At 38.8% G+C, this 23,227-nt stretch overlaps 2 protein-coding genes across 2 annotated transcripts; one reads left to right on the top strand and one right to left on the bottom strand.

Moving 5' to 3' along the window:
• Positions 1-10,379: 10,379 nt before the first annotated feature.
• On the bottom strand, positions 10,380-11,248 carry LOC132162050 (germin-like protein subfamily 1 member 11). The gene is made up of 2 exons (XM_059572302.1): positions 11,110-11,248; positions 10,380-10,945 (listed from the first exon to the last, which is right to left on the bottom strand). The coding sequence occupies exons 1-2, from the start codon at positions 11,246-11,248 to the stop codon at positions 10,410-10,412; spliced, it is 675 nt and encodes a 224-aa protein (XP_059428285.1). The 3' UTR covers positions 10,380-10,409.
• A 2,841-nt stretch (positions 11,249-14,089) lies between these two features.
• LOC132166176 (germin-like protein subfamily 1 member 11) lies at positions 14,090-14,979 on the top strand. Its single transcript, XM_059576956.1, has 2 exons — positions 14,090-14,228; positions 14,390-14,979. The coding sequence occupies exons 1-2, from the start codon at positions 14,090-14,092 to the stop codon at positions 14,923-14,925; spliced, it is 675 nt and encodes a 224-aa protein (XP_059432939.1). The 3' UTR covers positions 14,926-14,979.
• The last annotated feature ends 8,248 nt before the right edge of the window (positions 14,980-23,227 follow it).

Raw genomic sequence — 23,227 nt, 5'->3', positions numbered from 1 at the left:
GGTCACTAAAGACCAATTTTCCTGTAGTGTATTACGAGCACTTAATTATGTTTTGAGTTGCGAAATTATTATATTGATTTGATGCATTCTACGCAAATTTAGATGTTCATACTGCGTGAAATGCTCCAAGTCAAATGATGTTATCTTATCTCATTAAGATTATCTTCTTTTGCTCTGCTAGAAAAAGCTTTCCCAGATACTACCATTCTCTATGGCATTTGGTATATTCTTGTCTTGTCTAGCTACTCTTTTTTTTTTTTTCCTTTTTTATTTATTTTATTTTATTTTATTTTATTTTTTTCAAGGTTTGAAAGTTTTTTTAGGTTGTTGGGGGAATAAATTCATGCAACTTAATGATTCTGGTGTATTTCATTTACAACAGAAGATCTAACTCGAATTTAAGATTTAAAAGGTTCTTTTAGGTTGTTTGGGGCCACAACAAAAAAAATTATGTTTTTTGATGTGGCAAATAGTAATCCACCTTTTGTCACGTCAATAATTATTGATGTGGCAAAAGAAGCACATCAATAATTATTTTATTGACGTGTTGAATGCGCCACATCAATATTTAGTGACGTGTTAAAATGGCACGTTAATAAATATTGATGTGCCATTTTGACACGTCAATAAATATTGATGTGTCATTTTAACACGTCACTAAATATTGACGTGTCAAATATTTTCCACATTGCTAAATTTAAATTCAATTTAATTTTTAAAAATTATATTTAAATAATTTAATATAGTGATGTGGAGAACTATCACACGTCAATAAATATTGACGTGTCAATATTTATTGACGTGTTAAAATGACACATCAATATTTATTGACGTGTCAAAATGGCACGTCAATAAATATTGACGTGTTATTTTAACATGTCAATAAATTATTGACGTGCCATTCCGCCACGTCTGTAAATATTTGCGTGTCATTTTGACACATCAATATTTATTGACGTACCATTTTGACACGCCAATATTTATTGATGTGCCATTGTTTCCACGTTAAAAAATAATTAAAAAAATTATGTATTTTTTTTTAAAAAAATTAACGATTAATAAAAATTAATAACAAATAATGATTAACTATTAATAACAATTAATAACAAAAATTTGATAAAATTTTTTTTAATAAAAATTAACGATTAATAACAATTGGACATTCAGAAATTCCCTTCAAACCGGTATGGAGGAAATATCTTCCAACCCATATAAAATAGTGCCAATTGTTTATAAACATTTAAAAGGCACATTAAATTTAATCTAGATTTCCTCCATACCGGATTGGAGAAAATTCCTATCCATAACAATTAATAATTAATAACAAAATTTAATTGCTATGTGTATAATGATTATTGTAATTAATTTTATTGTTTCCGTAATATATATATATATAAATCATAAAATTTAATGTGTTTGAATTATAGGCTTATAATTTATATATATTAAGGCCTTTCACAATATACGAAAACTTCACATGGATTGATTATTTTTACTTCAAAATTAATCCTACATGTTTAATTAGACCTTTCATATATATATATATATATATAGCTAGCTAGGGTACGTATATATGTTAGTTGAAATAATTAGCGAGCTTCGAATCTATCTAGCTAGCTATAGCTGTTAAGTATATATATATTATAGGGTAAATATATCTTTCATGAACTATCAAAAAATCAAATGATATAAGAGGCACTTTTTATTTATTTCTTTTTAAAAATTAAATAGTTAATTAGTAGCCAGCTAGGTTTTATAAAACTTAAATACCAATTAAATAATTAAGTAGTTACCATATATAATTAGCTGTGTTTTAATTATGGTAATTACCATAATTAAAAACCGGACTAATTATGGTAAGTTAACTAAATAATTAACTTACCGTAATTATAGTAGCTTACCATAATTAATTAGCTAGGTTAAAAACATATATAGCTATTTATGGTAATTAAGTTAGGTAATTATTTTAATTAGTCAGTCATTTTCTGACGTGCCACATGTGACACTTTAGAATTTATTGATGTGCCACATGTGGCGCGTCAACCTTTTTCTGACGTGCTACATGTGGCACGTCAGAAATTCTTGATGTGCCACTTGAATTCTTCACGTGTCACAATTTAGATCTGGCCACGGATCCCCATGCCAGCTCATTTTCTTTTCTTTTCCCTCTTCTTTCTTCCTCCTCCCACTCACAGCTCGCACGCTTCTCCCTTCTCAACAATTTTTTCACCGTCGGCCACCCATTCCTCCACTATCGCCACACAACGTTTTTGACACCCATATTTTTAATGCTCGACACACGTCAATAATGACATGTTAATAAAGTTTAGTGGCGTATCAGACTACCTAACACATCAAAAATACCTTATCAAAACAAAATTCATTTTTGGTAGTGGGAATAAATTCATGCAATTTAATGTTTCTGGTGTATTTCGTTTACAACAGAAGATCAAACTCCGATTAAAGATTTCAGACATGAAGTCTGCTCTTTAGATGTTAGATGCAGCTTAATTTCCTGTCAAAGAATTAGAAAACAAAAGCATATTGGAATAGAACATTCTAATATCGAGCTATCTCCTATATGTACTATACGAATAATTTAACATTTGGAAAATGTGTCCTATATGTTTCTTAAGGACAATGTGTCCTATTTGTACTATACCAATAAGTTAACATTAGGACACATTTCATTTTGTCCTCTCAATCTCCCAAATTTCAAGTTCTAGCGGTCATATGCCCTCTTCGATCAACTCATACACAACACCGAAATGTACTGGATCCTCTCCAATTCATTCGGAATGGTGACAGTTTGAGAGAAACTATTTTGGTTTTCTTAACCAATAACAGCAAGTGTATTAAGTATTTATAGCCAATAGGCTCAAGTGTAATTACAAGGCATGGTGATTACAAGAAGAAAGACTAGACATAACTTTACAAGATTGATAAAACACGAAATGAAGAAATGGTAGAGAAAGGAAAATTAGGAACTCAGAGTTGATGACATTGCTGGAGGAAAATCAGCCATAACTTAAGGAGTTGGAATTGCAGCATGAAATGAGAATGAAAGGCTGCTGCAGGTCAGCAGAAATTAAGAAAAATAGGCTGCTGTTGTAGGCTACTTATGTGTGCAAAAGTGGGGAGCAGGTTTCGATGAATTGAGGAAGAAAGGTTGTTGTGATGTGAAGTTTTTCTAGTGGCTGCTGTAGGAGTCAAGGTTGCATGAAAAATATGGTGTTTGTCACGTGTATTAGGTAGAGTTTCTTGATTATCCTTGGCCTTCATTTGATCTTCTGGTTTACTCTTAACAACCCCAAAACTCATGGGAGGGAGGACCATGAGTTTGACCCTGAGAAAGCAAAACCTTGCAGCAGTGTGACCCTTGGTGAAGATATTTGCAACTTGGTCAAGAGTAGAGAGATGATGGATTTGAATGTTATGGTTAAGAACTTTCTCTTAGAAAAAGTGGACATCCACCTCAATATGTTTGGTGCATGCATGAAAGACTAGATTAGAGGCCAAAGCAGGAGCTCCTGAGTTATCACACTAGAGAGTGGGAGGAGAGGGGAGACTGGTTTGTAGTTCCTTGAGGTGCATGCGAAGCTAGAACATTTCAGATGTTGCAAGGGAAAGGGAACGATATTCTGCCTCTATACTGGACCTAGAGACCATATGCTGCTTCTTGGCTGACCAAGAGATTAAATTTGGGCCAAAGAAAACACCAAAACCAGTGATGGATCTCCTGTGATTAGGGTTACCAGCCCAATCAGAATCACAACAGGTGGTGATGGTGGGAGGACCTTTGCCATACTAAAGACCAAAATCAACAGAACCCTTGAGATATCTAAAAACTCGTTTCGCTGCTGTGAGGTGAATTGAAGTTGGAGCATGCATGTGTTGACAAGGTTGGTTTACGAAGTATGTAGTATCTGGTATGGTGAGATTCACATACTGCAGATCACCTACAATATGTCTATATTCAGTATGGTTATAGAGAAGTTCTCCATCAAATGTGGACATTTTGGAACCAGCACTGCAGGGAGCTGAATAAGGTTTGCATTCTGTCATCTGAGCTCTAGCAAGAAGATCAAGAATGTACATGGATTGTCGAAGATGAAGGCCTGCAGAGTCTCGAGTGGCTTGAATTCTAAGGAAGTAAGTGAGGGAACCAAGGTCTTTCATGGAAAAGTTAGCCTGCAATTTGCTAATAATGACAGTAAGAGTAGTGGAGTGATTGCTTGTGAAATGATATCATCCACATAGACTAGAAGAAGATGTGAATAGGTCCAGCATGATAAGTAAAGAGAGAGGGATCAACTTGTGAATCAGAGAAGCCAATATCCAGCAAGGCCTGGGACAGATGAGTGAACTAGGCTCTAGGTGCCTGCTTTAAGCCATAGAGAGACTTGTTCAATTTGTAAACATGATCAGGATATGAAGGATGAACAAAACCTGGAGGTTGCTCCATCTACACCTCTTCATTCGGAATGCCATGAAGGAAGGCATTTGAGATATCAAGCTATTTGATACTCCAATCAAATTGGACTGCCAAAGCTAGAACCAAACGAATGGTGGCAGGTTTCACAACAGGGAAGAATGTCTCATAGTAGTCCACACCACTCAACTTCTCAAAACCTTTAGCAACTAAGCATGCCTTGGACCTGTCCACAGTGCCATATGGTTTTTGTTTGATTTTGAAAACCCATTTGTTTCTGACCACATTTTGATGAGAAGGCCTAGGTCAGAGGGTCTAGGTTTGATTGGAAAGAAAAGCATTATACTCGAGGGACATGGCATCCCTCCATTCTGGTTTGGTAGCAGCTTGTTTGTAAGTGGATGGTTCTGAGGGTAGCAGATTGGCTTGAAAGACTAACAGGGGGTGTTTGATGTGTTGGAACAATTTGAAGCCAGGGAACTCTTTTGGTCTAAGATGACCTATTTGGGATCTAGTAATCATTCTAGGAGCTGGGATAATAGGTGGAGTGTGGTGAGAGGATGATTCTAGATGACAAGGTGAGAGAGGAGGTTGGTCAGTAGGTGAGGATTTAGTGAGACTAGTATGGGGTTGGTCAGAAGGATGTGAGGGGGGAGGTTGTGGAGCTGAATGGAGTTCAGTTGGCATATATGATGCGGTAGGTAAATGAGAAGGTATCATGACTAAGGAGTTACTTGGAGAGGTAGTGATCTTGTAGGAGCCTTGTGAGAGAGACATACTCGGATCGAATGTCATTATCCCCAATGTTGACAAAATACTAGGCTTCAACACCTTAGGCATATCATTGGCTCGCATTGACTTTGCTCTGTACGGCCTAAATCCTCTCCACATTCTCCCTCATGGAATTGAGATTCTTGTAGTCCAAGAGGGTACTCTATTAGTTGGCTTTGTCACATCCAACCCAGACAACCGCCTATTCTCCAAAGTTCTAAATGCAAGAGACGTCTTTGTCTTCCCAATTGGTCTCATTCACTTCCAATTTAACGTAGGGAAAACCAATGCCATTGCTTTTGCTAGTCTCAGTAGCCAGAATCCTGGGCTCATCACCATAGCAAATGCTGTGTTTGGATCTAATCCTCCCATCAATCTTGATGTTCTCGCCAAGGCCTTCCAACTTGACAGGAATGTGGTCAATTATCTTCAGAAAAAATTCTAGTAGGACAATAATTTGAGAAATATTTGTAATACCCAATAATGAATCATTAGATGGTTCAGATCAAGTTTGTTATTATTTCATTCCCTTATTGTAACGTCATAGTAATAAATTAATTGAAATAGAATGATAATTTCTTATATTTACTCTCTCTCTCTCTCTCTCTCTCTCTCTCTTTGTCATTGAGTAATAATGGGGGAAGAACAATTGCACGATTGGGTCACAACCTGACCCATGGCAGGGTTTGGTGGTGACCCCGATGTGGTTTTGCTTCATGACCAGACCTACAGCGAGGCCTGGTGGTCACCACATTGTGGGTGTACTGAGCCATGAGTCACAAGGCGGGTATGGTTATCCACCAGACCATTCTCTATAGTTTTTAAAAAAGAAAAATTAAGCGTATTTGTAAATTTCACACCTTCCATCAGGATTTTTTAGAAGTTCCTAACAGATAGGGGACATTGCAAAAAATTAGAAGTGCAATGAGAGTTTTTAAACTTTTGGGGGGAACATGCAAAAGTGATGGAAGGTAAGGGGTATTAAGCGGTTATTTTAATAGCTGACATCTTGGTAGCAAACTCTATTCCAAAAACTCTGTATAATGACATTTGTTGTTATAAACATTGATTAAAGGTATTTTTAAGTGAGGGCTCATTTAAAAAAATTGTTAGTATACTTATATTTACTGACTCATGGACTCACACATCTACTTGTAAAATTGGGGTAATTTAACAAATATCTCTTAAGAAAACGAAAACTAATAAGTGTTTTTGGACTTTTGTCCGAGGGACTACAATGAGGCAACTATCTTTGAAAGGGCTGACTTGAGCAAAGTCAATTTTTACTATAGATGTGAGAATATATATTCCTCATGCATGTGGCATGTTTTGATAGTTATGTATAAACAATATGGTTTAATTTATGTAATGACATTATGTTATGTATTAGAAACTTTGGTATATTTTATAAGTGAGTTTGTAGTGCCAAAAAGAAAAGAAAAAGTTTTTACATGATTTTTTTTGTGAGTATTTAGTAAGTAATAAAGTCACGTGGGAAAATCAGAGTTTTCCTACTTATGGCTTATAAAGTGTATCCAGATTCCTTCGATGGGTCTAAAAGGCGATTTGCTTTTGGCTTGGAGGCATGGAATTGAGCTTGAGCCTATCGATCAGGACTCTCATCAGATTTCTTGTTTAATTTATTCGAATCCTCTACATTGCCCTTGGTTGTTCTCATTTATTTTTCTGCTCCTCACCTGAGCCATAAGAGCGTGGAGTTTTGGGAGAAGATTACTGGTGTTGGCTTTTCCTTCTAGGGTTCACGACTGCTGCTAGGGGATTTTAATTGCATCCTATATCCATCGGAGTCCTTTTTGATGTAGGACATGAATAGTTACCCATATTTTCAGTGAAAACGAAAATAAGAAAAATATCTAAAATAATGCTGAAATAACGTCGCTTGATCAGAATTTTATACATTCTAAGACAATGGAAATACAAAATGAAATATTGTCACGATTCTCGCTAATTGTCAGTTATATTTGATTTTTTATTTTAGAATTAGGATTTTATTTTTAGAAGATTTTATTTGATTATGACTTTATTTTTCTTCCTTATTAGGATTGGATTTACTTTAATTATTTCATTTCCTTATTAGGATTATGTTTACTATTAGGGAAAATATAGTATAAGTCCCTAAGTCAACGTGCCAAAATTAAAAACAACCTAGGTTTTTTTTTTTTTCGACAATTTACTTCCTAGGTCAATTGAAACTACAATAAACTCCTTACCATCAATTTTTGTTAACTGCCGTTATTTTTATTTAAACGAACCGTTTCACTTAAGTCCACTTCAATCGATTTTTTGTATCTTACGTGTACACAAAGGATCAAAACTCACCATTTTGGACCATAAAAAACGGTGAGTTTTGGCTTAAACTTGAGGGCTTATTTTTTTGAAACCCCCAATTACTAATCATGTGCCAGATGATTCCTTAAATGAATTGCTTGATGTCGTTATTATTAAATCACTTTTCTCACAAGTTTAAGTAGATAGAAATAGATAAATTTAATTACTTAATCATTACTTTAACACCCACCTCACGTGTGGTTTCAAATTCTCTTTTAATAGGTGAGATGCCCAACACGTGAAATAATTAATTGAAATGAGATCGAGGTAAATGACGGAGTCAAAGTTCCATCTCTAGACCTTTGGCTATGATACCATATTAAAGCATCACTTTTTTCGAAAACTTAAACTCTTGAGAAAAGTTAAATTTAATAACTTAATATTAATTTATCATTGATGAGGAAAATTATGTGTCATGTGCTATCCCTAATGAGGTTGAGATTTTCCAAAGCCATTTATTGGGATCCGGATTCTCTCCACTCCATTTTGGACCGGAGAATATCCAGTTAATGGCGAGAATCTCTTTAGAGAGATCCCGAGGCCATAAATGGGACATCTATCCCATTAATAAAAAATAATAACAAAATATTATATATTTTTTAAAAAATAACAAAAAATTACAAAATATATTAAAAAATAAAGTTGAGGTTGTGGGTGGCTTCGGCCACCCCAGACCGGCCCTTGGGGGTGTCTTCGGCCACCCTATGGCCCTTGGGGGTGGCCAGACCATCCCTTTAGTTTTTTAATATGTTTTTTAATTATTTTTTAATATATATATATATTATTATTATTAATGGGACAGATGTCCTATTTATGGCCTCAAGATTTCTCTAGACAGATTCTGGCCATTAACAAGATATTCTCCCATCCATTTTAGACTGGAGAAGATCCTGTTAATGGAGCTAATTAAAGCATTAATGATAAATATATTATAATCAAAGTTTGGCAATCATTTATCACAAGCATTAGCTTCTGAAGTTTGTGCAATTTCTTTTGAAAAACTATTAATGTAGTATGCTGTTCTATAATCTACAAATTAATAAAATCGAACGGTCACATTATAAATATACTCGGACGAGGAACAATAAAATATAGTACAACTTTAGGATGATTCTGAGGAAGATTCTAAATCATTAAGTTGTTCGTGAATGGGTCAATTGTATTTTGAAATATCAAATCATTAAACTATGAACTTCTGAATTTTATAAACAAAATATTTCTTAATGGAAACATCATGAATTGACTGAGTGTTTGCGTGCAGAGCAGATTTAGCACCAGCAGGTGGAAACAGTAACTTATGTATAACAGAACAACAAAAAAGGGTGTATGACTCATCAGTATTCATCAAATAAAAACATTCCGTGTATGCAACATCATGACAGAATATTGTAATTATATTTCTGTCTCAAACCTGGTCGTTGGAGGAATTTATCATGCCGTTATTGGAAGACTTCCCTGGAATTTATCAAAACGACAAGGATTCGTGGCTCTTATATATATATTATATATAGTTTTTAGTAATATTTTTTGTTACAAAAGGTTGGAGAAAGCAACATTAGAACTACACTGTTCCATTAATTGAAGTGGTCGGATTTGGCTGAATTTATAAACGGCAAATTAAGTGGATAAATAAAAAAATCGATAACTTACCAAGTCTTGCAGCCTTACCGGTTCCACCCGGTGAAAAACACAGACCAAATCCCTATTTTGCCTATTTTAAAATTTTGAATCCACAAAGCGTTTGGGATGGTATTTCTAACTTCTCTTGACACATGGCCTTCGCTTCCTCTCTTCTTCCTCTTATCTAAAAAAGTAAATTAATAAACATTGAAATAAATTAATAATAAAAAGGAGAGAGCATATCGGAAAGGTTGCAAGTAGGAGGTAAAATCACAACAGAAAGAAGGGAGAGTCTGCATTTCTGCCATTTAATTCCTGCTGGTTACTAAATACCACGAAGTGAGAGTCAAAAGATAATTAAATACCACGAACTGAGAGGAAAAAAAAATATTATCCTAGCAGATAACATGCGTCAGGATGACAATCTCTTAAAATTTTTCTTTATTTTCTCTCTCATTAAAAGTTTCTCAAAGTAAGTCAACTTTAAAATTTAATATTGACCGTTATGTACACTACATCATACATGCTGTTATTTTAATAACAGCATATAAGCCAGATCCTACCAAGAAAGCATGTGCCGATAAGCACATAGCTCGTGTGTCAAAAAGTATAAAAAATAAAAATCTACAATAAACTTCCTGGGACAAGACAAACGCCTAGGTAATTTACACTTGGAATAATTGTTGTTTTTTTTTAGTGAATATATATACACAATATTTATTATGTAACGGTAAAAACTACATTTTTATATTTCAAAACCATCCAACAATATTGACATCAATCTTCAACTAACTCTTCAATTTATCACCATTAAAAAAATAAAATCTAATAGCCCCTACACCGAGGATATTGCCAACTTATTAAATAATAATGGAGAAGACTCTGGGTCTTCTCTAACAACATTAATTCACCCTGATTATTATTGAGGATGCCACGAGATAGCTCAGTTAGAATTAAGAGAAGATAGTACCAAAGGTTTATTGTTTGATTTAATAATTTAGGAGTTTGGATTTATATCTCGAACATTGTGGATTCAAAACTTTAATCGTGCAATTGTTCTTCCTCCATTATTACTCAATGACAAAGAGAGAGAGTATATATAAGAAATTATCATTTTATTTGAATGAATTTATTGCTATAACGTTACAACAAGGGAATTAAATAATGAAAAACTCGATCCGAACCATCTAAGGATTCATTATTGGCTACTACATATATTTCTTTAATTATTGTCGCACTAGAATTTTTTCTGAAGATAATTGACCACATTCCTGTCGAGTTGGAAGGCCTTTGCGAGAACATCAGGATTGATGGGAGGATTTGATCCAAATACTGCATTTGCTATGGTGATGAGCCCAGGATTCTGACTGCTGAGACCGGCAAAGGCAACGGCATTGGTTTTCCCCACGTTAAACTGGAAGTGAATGAGACCAATTGGGAAGACAAAGACGTCTCCTGCGTTTAGAACTTTGGAGAAGAAGCGGTTATCTGGGTTGGATGTGACAAACCCAACTAATAGACTACCCTCTAGGACTACAAGAATCTCGGTACCACGAGGGTGAATATGGGGAGGATTTAGGCCGTATGGTGCAAAGTCAATGCGAGCCAAGGATATGCCTAGGGTGTTGAGGCCTAGTATTTTGTCGACATTGAGGAGAGTGACATTCGATCCGAGTGGATTTGAGGTGTCTCTGGGAGTGTCTAACCCTGAGAAGAAGAAATCATTGGCAGTGGCAAGCTTGGGGTCCTTGCAAAACTTTCCGTTAACAAATACTGCAATAGGAGAAAAAAAAAAAAAAAAAAAAAAAGCAATTGTTATATATCGCAGATCACGAAGGGCTTTCAAATGATGAATGGTTGAAATATATATATTAGTATGTAGAGTCCTAAGATGCATGAGGGGAAAAGAAGAAGATCAAATGAGTGATGATATATACCAGCATGGTCAGAAGAAGTATCGTTGATGGCAACACAGAAGTCTTGAAGAGGACTGGGGTCGAAGGCAGAGGCAAGGGAGAATGCCCAAGCCAACAAGGCCACAGTTAGTAGCAACGTCTTAGGAACACCTTTCATCATTTTTGAGGTTATCTCGATCACCACCTTAATTTGAGTGTATATGCTATGTATTCGATCTTGCTGTGAGAAATGTTGCAATGGAAGACGGCTATTTATAGATGGAGGGGAGTACTGATATGAGGGAAAGGGTCTTATGTTTTGACTTCAACGGAGATTGAAGATTTCTAATTCAGACTTGGTACGTAAGGCTTCATCAATGGATATTTAATTAATTAATCGGTGAACCATTCGATCTTTCAACCACTATTGACATTTTCTATTAAAAAGCCATTTCAAGAGAATGATAGCCCGCGATTCGACATCTAAGAACTCAAGCGAATCATGCATGATCCAATTATTCAAATACTAGCATACTATTTTTGACCTTTTCTTTGCATCGCACAAAATTTAATCGGCAAAGTTAAACAAAACGTACAATCCAAAATTTTGATATCGAATTAATTTGCGGTTGTAGGACAAAACTGTTATTTTGTATGTGTGGCACCAATCCTACAATGTCCCATGGTTATAACTTATTTGGTTCTTTAAGTTGTCAACTTATGGACTGATTGTCGTGAGTACATTTATGAGTATTGAGTCACACATTGAGAAATTATAAAGAAAAATAGTACTTAATATACATAAGTGAACCTAAGCCCATTAGCTTAAGCTTTAGGGTTCGAGTGGTGTTCAATGAATCAATATGTATATTAATATACTCTTAGTAAAAATTCCCAAACCATTTATCTCCCCAACACTTAGTCATAGAGGTTTCTCATTGTATGAGAGAGCGGAAATGAAAAGCCAAGGGAAATGTTAGGTTTTCTCTTGGTATTAAGTAGATATTATTTTCTAAAAAAATATATGAATGCTAATGCATAGGTGGTTAGTAAAAGTTTTCTATTCATACCTTTCTATATAATATATTTTTTTATATATTATAATTAATAAATTTACCAAATGAACATTATTTTATTTTATTTTTCTGAGCAAATAAGAGAAAGGTACAGGGATTAAAACACTAAAAAAAGGGATGGGTTCGCCCACAAAAGACCCAAAAGAAAATTACAATGCAATCTATACATGCAAACAGTAGGCAATGGGTCATAAAATGTCCCGGGCCTCTCCAAGGGGACCGCATAAAGCGCTTTAAACACCAAAACAAAAAAAATAGGTAGCTTTAACACCACCCAAAATCTTGCAAGGTAATGACAACCCCTGGAAGGAGGTTGTAGAAGAGTAAACACTGTAAGATCGATAGGATCCAAAGTTAAAGAATCACTCCAGATTTCAGTACAATAACCCAAGTAATAAACATAATAAAAGCAAAAGAAACCCAAAAATCAGCAGCTGCAGTAGGAGGCGAGACGGAGGAAGGAGGCACGTGGAAGCTAGCGGATGGTGAATCAGTCGGTGGCTACGGGAAACTGGAGCAACATTGTAGGTGGTGCAATGGTGCGTTGATAGTTGGATCCATTGGAAGAGAGTAGATCTAGATTTAAAGAAATCCGATCTCAAATCCTTGATAAATCCGGCTAACGACACGAAGGAGAAGGCGGAGAGCGTGGCGGAGAATTAAGAAGACCGGTGCAGATATGAAGCCTTGATGCAGAGATTGAGGTTTTGGGTGGGATAAGTCGCACAAGACAACGGATAAAACTTCAAAAGAGGTTTGAAAAGCTAGGGAAACCTCTGGTCATGTAAGAAAAACAAGAAAAAACTTCATTTACAGGAAGAAGAAGAAAAGGGGGAGGAGCCAGGGACACCAAAACAACATCATTTTGGATTATGTATATGTTATGTTTACTTACATTGTTTTAGATTTTTTTTCTCCACAATTCACTCATTCTCTTGGGCAAAAAGGCAAAAATGATGTGAAATCAATATATTTTCAAAATATTTGGGCTTCAAAAAAAAAAAAAAAACATTAAAAAATTAAAACAAGTCCAAAACACTAGAAACTTGACTAAATTATTTTCAAAATTGCTTAAAATATGTCGTAAAAAGTGATATCCTCAAAATTGCATTCGCATCTGCCTGTACACCGTACCCCTAATCAGTGTATACTATACACTGTGAAATGATTCTCAGCATTTTTTTGCTATTTCTTGACGTTGCGGGATAATATATGGTCGGTGATATATTCTCTTCTTATGAGTGTCCACTAATGGAGTAATGCTGAACCCTTCGCTTATTGGTAGGTTAATTAGGTTTGTAGCTAGATTCTGTATAAAATTCTACGCTTCCTATTACTAGTTAATGTTGATTTCGTCAGAATTAATGTTTTGTTGAAACGTTGTCTGTATGACTCCACTGACGTGTTCAACCTATGCATTAATTTTTGTTGAAACGTACGCCACTTACACGCATATTGGGTCAATTACATATAATATAATATGAGCTCTTCACTATATATATATATATATATATATGAGCTCTTCAGCCATTTCAGTTTCAAAGAGATGTATCAACGTTAATTGATATGTGCATTTTTTAATTGGCAAACAAATTAAAGAGTTGAACTATTCCAATATTAACCAAAGCCATCAAATTTGACTGCATCGTCTCTTATTTAGTGTGTATATATGTATATGCGCGTGCAGTAGTAGTTAAAGAATGGTTCACCCATTAATTAATTAAACATCCAATATTCATGAACACTTAATTAGCAAGTCTTAATTAGAAATTTTCTTTCTTGATCCGTGCGTGGATGTTAAAACATAGGACCGCTTCATATCATCAGTGACTCCCTGGCCTCCATCTATAAATAGGCGTCCTCCAATGCAACATCAATTCTCACAGCAAGAATTAATACAAAGCATATACACTCAAATTAAGGTAGTGGTCGAGATAACCTCAAAAATGATGAAAGGCGTTCCTAAGATATTGCTTGTAAGTGTGGCCTTGTTGGCTTGGGCATGCTCCCTTGCCTCTGCCTACGACCCCAGTCCTCTCCAAGACTTCTGTGTTGCCATTAACGATACTTCTTCTGATCATGCTGGTATATATCATCACTCACTTGATCTTCTTCTTTTCGCCTCATGCATCTTAATTAGGACTCTACACACTAATATATATATATTGCAACCATTCATCATTTGGAAGCCCTTTGTGATCTGCGATATATAACAATTGCTTTTTTTTTTTTTTTTCCTATTGCAGTATTTGTTAATGGAAAGTTTTGTAAGGACCCCAAGCTTGCCACTGCCAATGATTTCTTCTTCTCAGGGCTAGACACTCCCAGAGACACCTCAAATCCACTCGGATCGAATGTCACTCTCCTCAATGTCGACAAAATACTAGGCCTCAATACCTTAGGCATATCCTTGGCTCGCATTGACTTCGCACCATACGGCCTAAATCCTCCCCACATTCACCCTCGTGGTACCGAGATTCTTGTAGTCCTAGAGGGTACTCTATTAGTTGGGTTTGTCACATCCAACCCAGATAACCGCTTCTTCTCCAAAGTTCTAAATGTAGGAGACGTATTTGTTTTCCCAGTTGGTCTCATTCACTTCCAGTTTAATGTAGGAAAAATTAATGCCGTTGCCTTTGCCGGTCTCAGTAGCCAGAATCCTGGGCTCATCACCATAGCAAATGCAGTCTTTGGATCTAATCCTCCCATCAATCCTGATGTTCTCGCAAAGGCCTTCCAACTCGATAGGAATGTGGTCAATTATCTTCAGAAAAAATTATAGTGGGATGATAATTAGAAAATTATATGTAATAGCCAATAATGAATCATTAGATGGTTCGAAACAAGTTTGTCATTTTTAAATCCCTTGTTATAATGTTATAGCAATAAATTCAATCAAATAAAATGATAATTTCTTATATCTACCTACTCTCTCTTTTCTTTTTCCTTTTTTTCTTTTCTTTTAAGTGAGTGATATTACCGGAGGTAGAACAAGTGCAAGATTAAAGTTAAGTACTGTTGAAGCAATTTCCGGTATGGTGAATTTGAAGGAATCTAAATCTCCGAGCTATGCCTTTCGTCGTTCACCTTTCTGTAAACCTGCAAAACCAAAGCTTGCGTTAAGAGAATGTGGCGGGTGTTGGCCGGCGGTTCCTCCTCCGATGCTCAAGTCAGTATGTATATCACCTTAATATGCGTATTCGTGGTCGCTTATACCTTCAGGGTGAGGCCTTTAATAGCTGAGCATGCGGAGGTGGTTATGATGGCTGGGCGGAGGATCCAAGAGTTGGGCGTAATGGCTGGAAGAGTTAATATTTGTGTCTCCTTTCTTTATGATCAGTAAGAGGCCGTTACATATGTTGACAAGATTCTGAGGATGGCATGTATCTGTGAGGTGTCTTTAAGAGTAGGATTGTAATTGGCCCGGTGATCTTGCTATGTGCGAGCTGTCTATATAGCCGAGCCTTGTCCCTAATATGATATATGCATCTAGATGTTAAGTGTGGGAGGTTCATTGTGGCCCTATACCTGGACTTTGGCCGTCCGAGAGTGTAGGGGACGATGTCGTATCCATTGCTTTGTGCTGGGCGCGTTTGGTAAGCCCATTTGGATGCACTGGGCTTTCTTGGGCCCACTTTGACCCGTGGGCTCGAGTGATGGGTTTATGTGTAACAGTTACCCCCCGAATTCCTTTTCCTGAGACTTCGGGAGGAGAGAATTCAAACTCTCGATCTTCTGGTGGTGTTCTTTTTTCGAGGGTATACCGTTCAAGTGTCTTTCCTTACTCGGTTCCCTGTAGCCTTTTTTTTTGGCGTCTTAGCCATTTATGGAACTTGACATCCGCACGTCCCTGATATTCCAAGATCTGTTGCAATCTTGCGATTTTCAAATCTTTTGTCTCTATCCACGTAAATGCGCTGTTGTTTGTCCACGTGTTCTTCTGGACGTGATTCGAAACTTGACGAAACAGATATCAATGTGTGAACGGTACCTTTGGTTGCGTTTTTTGAAGAGAAAACTGGCTTGAGTCTCTTTGGTTCAGGCGCGACTGCAGGCTCATGATGTCCTTGCACTAAATGCCTTGCACCTTGTCCGAGGTTTCCTCTTCTATAAAGATTTCGCCGTCGACCTTCATTGCTTAAGCCTTCTAGATTTCCATTCATTTATTAGATCTTACTGCATTTTATTTTTCCAGTGATCATGTCTTCTTAGAAACTTCCAGTACATGTTGATGAGATCATTGATGAGTAATCATCGAAGACTCCTCTGACTCGCCGCTCAGGCAGCTCTTCAGCCAGAGTGCATCCGTTTGGTGAAGGGTCTCCTTCATCCTTGCACCTAGAATTCGTGTGTCGGCAAAGATCCGACTTCTCGGTGGAGGACGAGAGGGTGCTTCACCACAACTACGACATACCCTCGTCAGTTTCGCTATATTTCTAGATGACTCTACTGGAATGGTTGGTGGTCCTGGAGAAATTTGTGTTCATGAACGTATGTTCATGGCAGGAGTTCACCTACCCTTTACTCCTATAGTAAGGGGAATGTTATCTTTTTTGGGGGTGGCCGCTATGCAACTTATGCCAAACGGATGGCATTATTTCATGTCCACACTTCTATTGTGGCCCTCTGTATTTTCGAGAAAAATCCTGTCGTTCTAGGAATTTTTAAACATATTTGGGCCTCATTTTTACCCTACTTTCGAGACGGTCACCTTTATGGTTTGTAGGAAAAACCAATTTATCGAGCTTAGGAAGACCTTCTCCAACAACAAGCATTGGCCGGAGCAGTTCTTTTACATATCCAGAGCCTGGGAGGCGTCGGGGTTCGAGGTTCTGCCCTTGCAGCATTATATTCCCCGAGAATGGGGAGTCTCCCGAGAAAGTTGTAAGTGTGTTTGGCTCTTCGTCTCTTCTTCTTTATCCTACTTTACATGTCCTTACTTCCCTTTCCTTTGTAGGGAAGGAGTGCCCTGCGCTGAACCCGGAGCAGCAAGGTTGGGTTGATTACATCCTGGAGTACTTTCAGCTTCCCGAGAATACAAATCGGATGCTTTTTGGCAACATCATTACTGATTCCACGCTTCGTGAGTGTCTGGGGTACTAGATTCCGAATGACAAGGTTGGCTTGGATTGTCAGGGGAACCCTAAGATACCAAATTCAACCGGTGACAAGGTGGTTTCGAAGTCGCTTGCTCGGCCCCCGAGAAAGAAGAGTCGAGCGTACAAGAATGTCTCATCTTCGGGCAAGATGGCAGTAACCACGGCGTCTGCTTCAAGGGATTCAGATCCAACTTCAAAGCCTTTAGATCCCCATGTTCAGGGCCAGGTTTCGTCAGCTCCAGTGTCTGCGACGGACCCACCGGTGTTCAAGAGGAAAGTTGATAGAGGCAAAGCGCCCCTGGAACTGCTTTCAAAAAAAGGGCGTTCAGACAAATCGAGGGATCTCCTGGATGTGTTGTCTTCTGTTCGGTCTGATTCCGTACCGATAACTTTTGGTCTTCCTTGCGGCTCAAACGAGGCTTTAGAGCCTGTTTCTATAATGGAAACTGCTCCTCTCCACATAGTACCCTTGGAGGCGTGACCTCGGGAACCGGGAGAGGCATTGGCCACTCATCGTGAGACCCATACTACATCTCCTTCTAAGGATAGGCCTGTAGACCCCTCAGTTGAGCCATCCAACCAGGCTCCCATATATCGAGGACAACCACTTAGGGGGCATTCCGAGAGCAGTTCACCGATTATTAGGTCTTTGGCCTTAGGTTTGGTGGGAAACCCTTTATCAGCCGTCACCAGGCTACTTCCAGCAAACTATACCTGAGGAGAGGGTCAGCTTACTCTAAAGATGTTTGTGGACAAGTTGATCCATTGTCATTATTCAGTAAGCTGTTTACATTTCCTCCTTGTTTCCCTTTTTCGAGTATCTTTGTAGTTTTTGACGTGATTTTCTTTCCTGTAGTGCTTCACTCTCATCGCAAGTTGGTATAAAGAGTTTCAAGAAGGTCAGTGGGAGTATGCTGATGAGAGAGTCGAGCTTCAGGATTTAGTTCAGAAGCTAAGCAAGCGGCAAGAGGCCTCTAGTTCTCAGGACCCTAATTCTTAGGTGGAGAGCCTCTGCCGTCTATTGGCAAAGAAGGAGAACGAGTTCTTTGCAATCAAACTACGGCTCAGTGAGTCAAAGTTGGCCAATTACCATCTTCAGACGTGCTTAGACGTTACCGACCAAGATGGCCAGAGGTTGGCGGAGCGTGTTACGGAGGCGAAGTCCACAGTTGCCCGATTGGTTGCAGAAAATGCAAAAATTGCAGAGGAGCTTTCTGAGGTTTGGGTTTCTGAAGAGGGCTTTCGAAAACTTTCTGAGACGCTTGAGGCTCAATTATCCCAATCGGAAGACGCAGTGAGAAACTTGTAGGTGATTTGGGAGCTTCCCAAGCCAGATGTGATCAATTTCGCCAAGGGTACCGCTATTGGAAAGCTAAGGCGGTTCGTTACCTTGCAGACCTGTCGTTTGTTCATTGGCTTCGGGATTTGTTGTGGGCCCATGGGTTTCATTGGGGTTTTGAGAATCATTGGTACCTCACCATCCATAGATTAGTTTGGCATCAACCCTGCCACAGTAGAGTCAAACTTCTTGGAGGTGCCAGCTATTGCAGTCGACGAAATGGTTGAAGCAGGCAAAGAGTTGATTCTAGATGCTCCAAAAGTCAATGTGCATCGGTTTCGCCCGGAAGCGAATTTACCCCCCGAGCCTTTTGGTCCCGAGATCATCATAGATGATGATACTGATGAAGTGGGAGCGCCCATACTTAAACATTGTTTCGTTTGTTTGTATAAGGGCTTTTGCTCTGTGCTTAATTGGACTGCTGTTGAACTTCTGATTTTTTTGGATGCTTTGAATGCTTTTGCTCTATGCATATTTGAACTGTCTTTGAACTTTTGGTATTTTTGGATGCTTTGATATTTTCGGGCACCTTTGAATGCCCTCGTTGTTGTATTATGCGGTCGGATGTCCTACCCTCCATGGCCAAGGATTAAAATGTATTGTAAACCTCGGTCATTAAATTCTCTGTTAGTCTTTCGGTATCTATCGTTTTAGATTTTGAAGTCCATCATTATTACATGCACGACCTCCGATGGCGGGACATGTGGTACGTCGCCATTTGGGTTTCCTAGGCGATTCTGCACGGGATGTCTCTTCGCATTTAAAGGCGACCCTTCATTTTCCAAGGGCTTACGCACTATAAATATCCCTTTAGGTTAAAGGTATTTTCATTCAGCTGACTACGTTCTTTCTCTTTGATTTCTTTCTTCATGGCTTCTATTTCTTCATCTGAGAGTTTGGCGGAGACAGAGTCATCGATTGCTTCTACCTCCTCTTCTTTTCCTAGGGGTGTGTCTTCTTCATCCTGTCCATCGAATGAGCAGCCTCATTCTTGTGCTCCTGGCGATTTTGAGGCGGAAATTGCTGAACTATGCTTGTTGTTGGAGGCATGGGAGTAGTGCTTGGTGGACCGCTCTAATCAGTTGGTGAAGTTGAAGGCCGACATCGAAGTGAAAGATTATCAGATAGCCTAGAAAGATCGGCAGCTGGAGTCACGAGACCGATGGATTGTGGATCTCGAGGCTTATCTCGTTAGTATTCATGAGAAAAGACAGGAGAAAGCCTCTAATTTTTACTCTGCCACCCGGCTGTTTCTGAAGGAGGAAGAGAAGTGCCGAAGACTTCGCAGAAAATGTTGGCTTTGGAAGGCTAGGGCTCTTGAGAAAAATGGTCCTCCAAATGAAGGTCACCGTCGGTAGCCTTCGATATAAATAGCAATGGCCCTTAGATTTCTTGTTCATCATATTGATGGGTAATTGTTCAAATGTGATTCTTTGTTCAACGACACTTTGGACGTAGAGTACCAGATTGAACCGGATGTGATGTCTTCGACGTAGTTGGATAAACAAGTAGCCAAGTGTCTATTGTAGCTTGATCTTTCACGCAACTGTTTTGACTTGATCTTTTGTAATTGAATCTTATTGTAATGTAAAAGTCATCAATGAAATGTCTACCTTTGATTCTTTTGCTGTGTTGCGCTCTGTCTTTCTAGTTCAACTTTCGCTGTAGTTGTGCGATGAATCCCTTTTTTGGCTTTGTTTTTTGTTTTGCCGTGCTTGAGTATCTGTGTTGATGAATCCTCGGTTTTCCTGGTCGGGTTTCGCTAAGGACTTATTCCCTTGTTTCTGAGGTGGGAGATCTTTTTTGCTAAGGGTTTACTCTCAAGTTCCCGAGGTGGGAGATTTTTTTTGCTAAGGGTTTACTCCCTAGTCCCCGAGGTGGGAGATTTTTTTTACTAAGGTTTACTTCCTAGTTCCTGAGGTGGGAGATTTTTTTGCTAAGGGTTTACCCCCCAGTTCCCGAGGTAGGAGATTTTTTTTTGCTAAGGGTTTACTCCCTAGTTCCCAAGGTGGGAGATTTTTTTTGCTAAGGGTTTACTCCCTAGTTTCTGAGACTACTACAAGACAGGGAATTTATCACTGGCCCCAATGGTCGTTTTGACCAAGGGTTCTCCGACACTCAAATGAGTCGCTATAAATTGACTTTTATATTTATATAGTCAAGAATTATAAGAAATAAATGTAATGGAAAATTATTGATAGTATTTTTTCAGATGATCGGCATTCCAGGGTCTCGGCAGTGGCTTTCCTTCCGCATCCTGTAGGTAACAGGCTCCTTGTCTATGGCTTTAAATGACTTTGTATGGTCCTTCCCATGTTGGTCCGAGCTTTCCTGTCACTGGATCCTGGGTGGCTATGCTGACCTTCCGGAAGACCCAATCCCCATTCTTGAACTATCTCGGCTTGACCTTTTTGTTGAAATATTTGGTTGTTCTTTGTTGGTAGGCTGCCATCATCGCCTGAGCATCATCCCTCTTTTCCTGGAGTAAATCCAAGCTTAGCTTCATTCCTTCTTTGTCCATCTCGGGGCTGTAATGCTTCACTTGGAAACTAATCGAGCCAATTTCCTCCAGGATGACTGCCTCAGATCCAAATGCCAAAGAAAAGGGGGTTTCTCCAGTCGGTGTTCAGATGGTTGTTATGTATGACCACAGCACTTCTGGAAGGATTTCTACCCATGCTCATTTTTTGTCTTCAAGTTTCTTCTTCAGAGTTTTCATCAGAGTTTTATTTGTTGCTTCTACCTAACCGTTGGCCTGAGGGTGTTCGGGAGACAAGAAGTAGTTTATGATATGGAGTTCGGCACACCAACTTAGGAAATGTTCGCAATTGAATTGTTTTTCGTTGTCGGTTACAAAAACATGCAGGATGCCGTACCGACAGACGATTGCTTTCCAGAGAAAATTCCTTATGTTTATAATGGTTATAGTGGCAAATGCTTCTACTCCTACCCACTTAGTGAAATAATCAACAGCAACCACGCCAAACCGACACCCTCCTTTTCCTGTTGGAAGTGGGCCCACTAAGTCGACCCCCCATTGCGGAAAGGGCCATGGGGCCAAAACCAGGCTTTATTCTTCGGGCGGATTGGCTAGCACTCTATCAAAGCATTGGCATTTGTCGCAATGCTTTATCACTTGATAGGAATCTCAGTTCATTCATGGCCAGTAATACCCTGCGCGGATAGCTTTTGGGCTAACATTCTTCCTCCCGAGTGGCTACCGCACACCCCCTTGTGAATTTCTCTAAGCACATATGCGGCTTCATCCTTGGATAGACATTTGAGCAGAGGGAGGGTGCAACTCCTTCGATACAAGACATCATCAACTAGCATGTATCGTGCTGCTCGGAAGTGAATCTTCCGTTCTAACTTGTTATCGGATGGCAGCTTGCCTTCCTTGAGAAACAATAGGATGTCGCGGCCCTAATCTGGACACTGCTCTCTCTCTTCAATGCACGCCACTTGATTTGTTTAGCCAATCGAGGGTTCGGCTAGCTCCTGGACTGGGTGATCAACTGATATGATTTCCTCCTCAGCCGTGGAGCCCATACGAGCTAAGGCGTCTGCCTGCGAGTTTTCTTCTCTGGGCACCTTTGTAAAGGTTATCTTGTCGCAAGATTTCATGATCTCCTTTACCTTCGCCAAATATTTCTTCATTTTGCTTCCTCGAGCCTCGTATTCTTCCCAAACGTGTACAACCACTACTTGGAAATCACTTCTAACTTCCAAGTTTTTTACTCCCATTTCCCTCTCCATGTTCAACCCGAGGATCATGGCTTCATATTCAGCTTCGTTGTTGGTGGTGCTAAATTTAAACTGCACAACTGCTTCACACTTTTCACCGTTGGGTCCTTCGAGCACAACCTCGATCCCGTTGGATTTCCGAGTTGAGGACCCATCTACAGACACTACCCATGCTTCTCCTAGGTTGGTTTCTTCTTTCTCGGAGACGTCGTAAAATTCAGCCAAAAAATCGGCTATTGCTTGCCCTTTTAAGAATGCTCTCAGATGAAATTCTATGTCGAATTCTCCAAGTTCTATGGCCCAGTTGACTAATGTTCCTAATAAATCTGGCTTTTGCAAGATTTTTCTTAAGGGATACTCAGTCAACACCTTGATTGTATGTGCCTGAAAGTATGGCCTCAACCTCCGGGCGGACATGAGCAAGGCAAATGCTAGTTTCTCGATCCATGGGTATCGTTCTTCAGCACCGTGCAAGGCTTTGCTGTCAAAGTAGACAGGCTTTTGCACTCCTTGCTCTTCTCGGATTAAGGCTGAGCTTATGGCTGATGGTGATACCGCCAAATACAAGTACAAAGCTTCCCCTCCTACCGGTTGGCTCAGTAGAGGTGGGTTGACTAAATATTCCTTCAATTCCTGGAAAGTTTTGTCACATTCTGGACTCCAGGAGAAAGCTTTCTTCAGGATCTTGAATAAGGGAAGACATTAGTCGATTGAGCAAGAGACGAACCGATTTAATGCCGCTATCCTGCCTGTTAATTGCTGAAGCTACTTTGTGCTTTGAGGTGCTTGCATGTCCAGGATCGCCTTGATTTTCTTGGGGTTAGCTTCAATTCCCCTTTGGGAGACGATGAACCCAAGAAACTTTCCTGAAGCTAATCTGAATTCACATTTGGAAAGGTTGA

This window comes from Corylus avellana, chromosome ca1, assembly GCF_901000735.1.
Source record: "Corylus avellana chromosome ca1, CavTom2PMs-1.0".
NCBI lineage: Eukaryota > Viridiplantae > Streptophyta > Magnoliopsida > Fagales > Betulaceae > Corylus > Corylus avellana.
The sequence above is the reverse complement of the archived record's forward strand: the minus strand, read 5'-3'. Positions and strand labels throughout refer to the sequence as shown.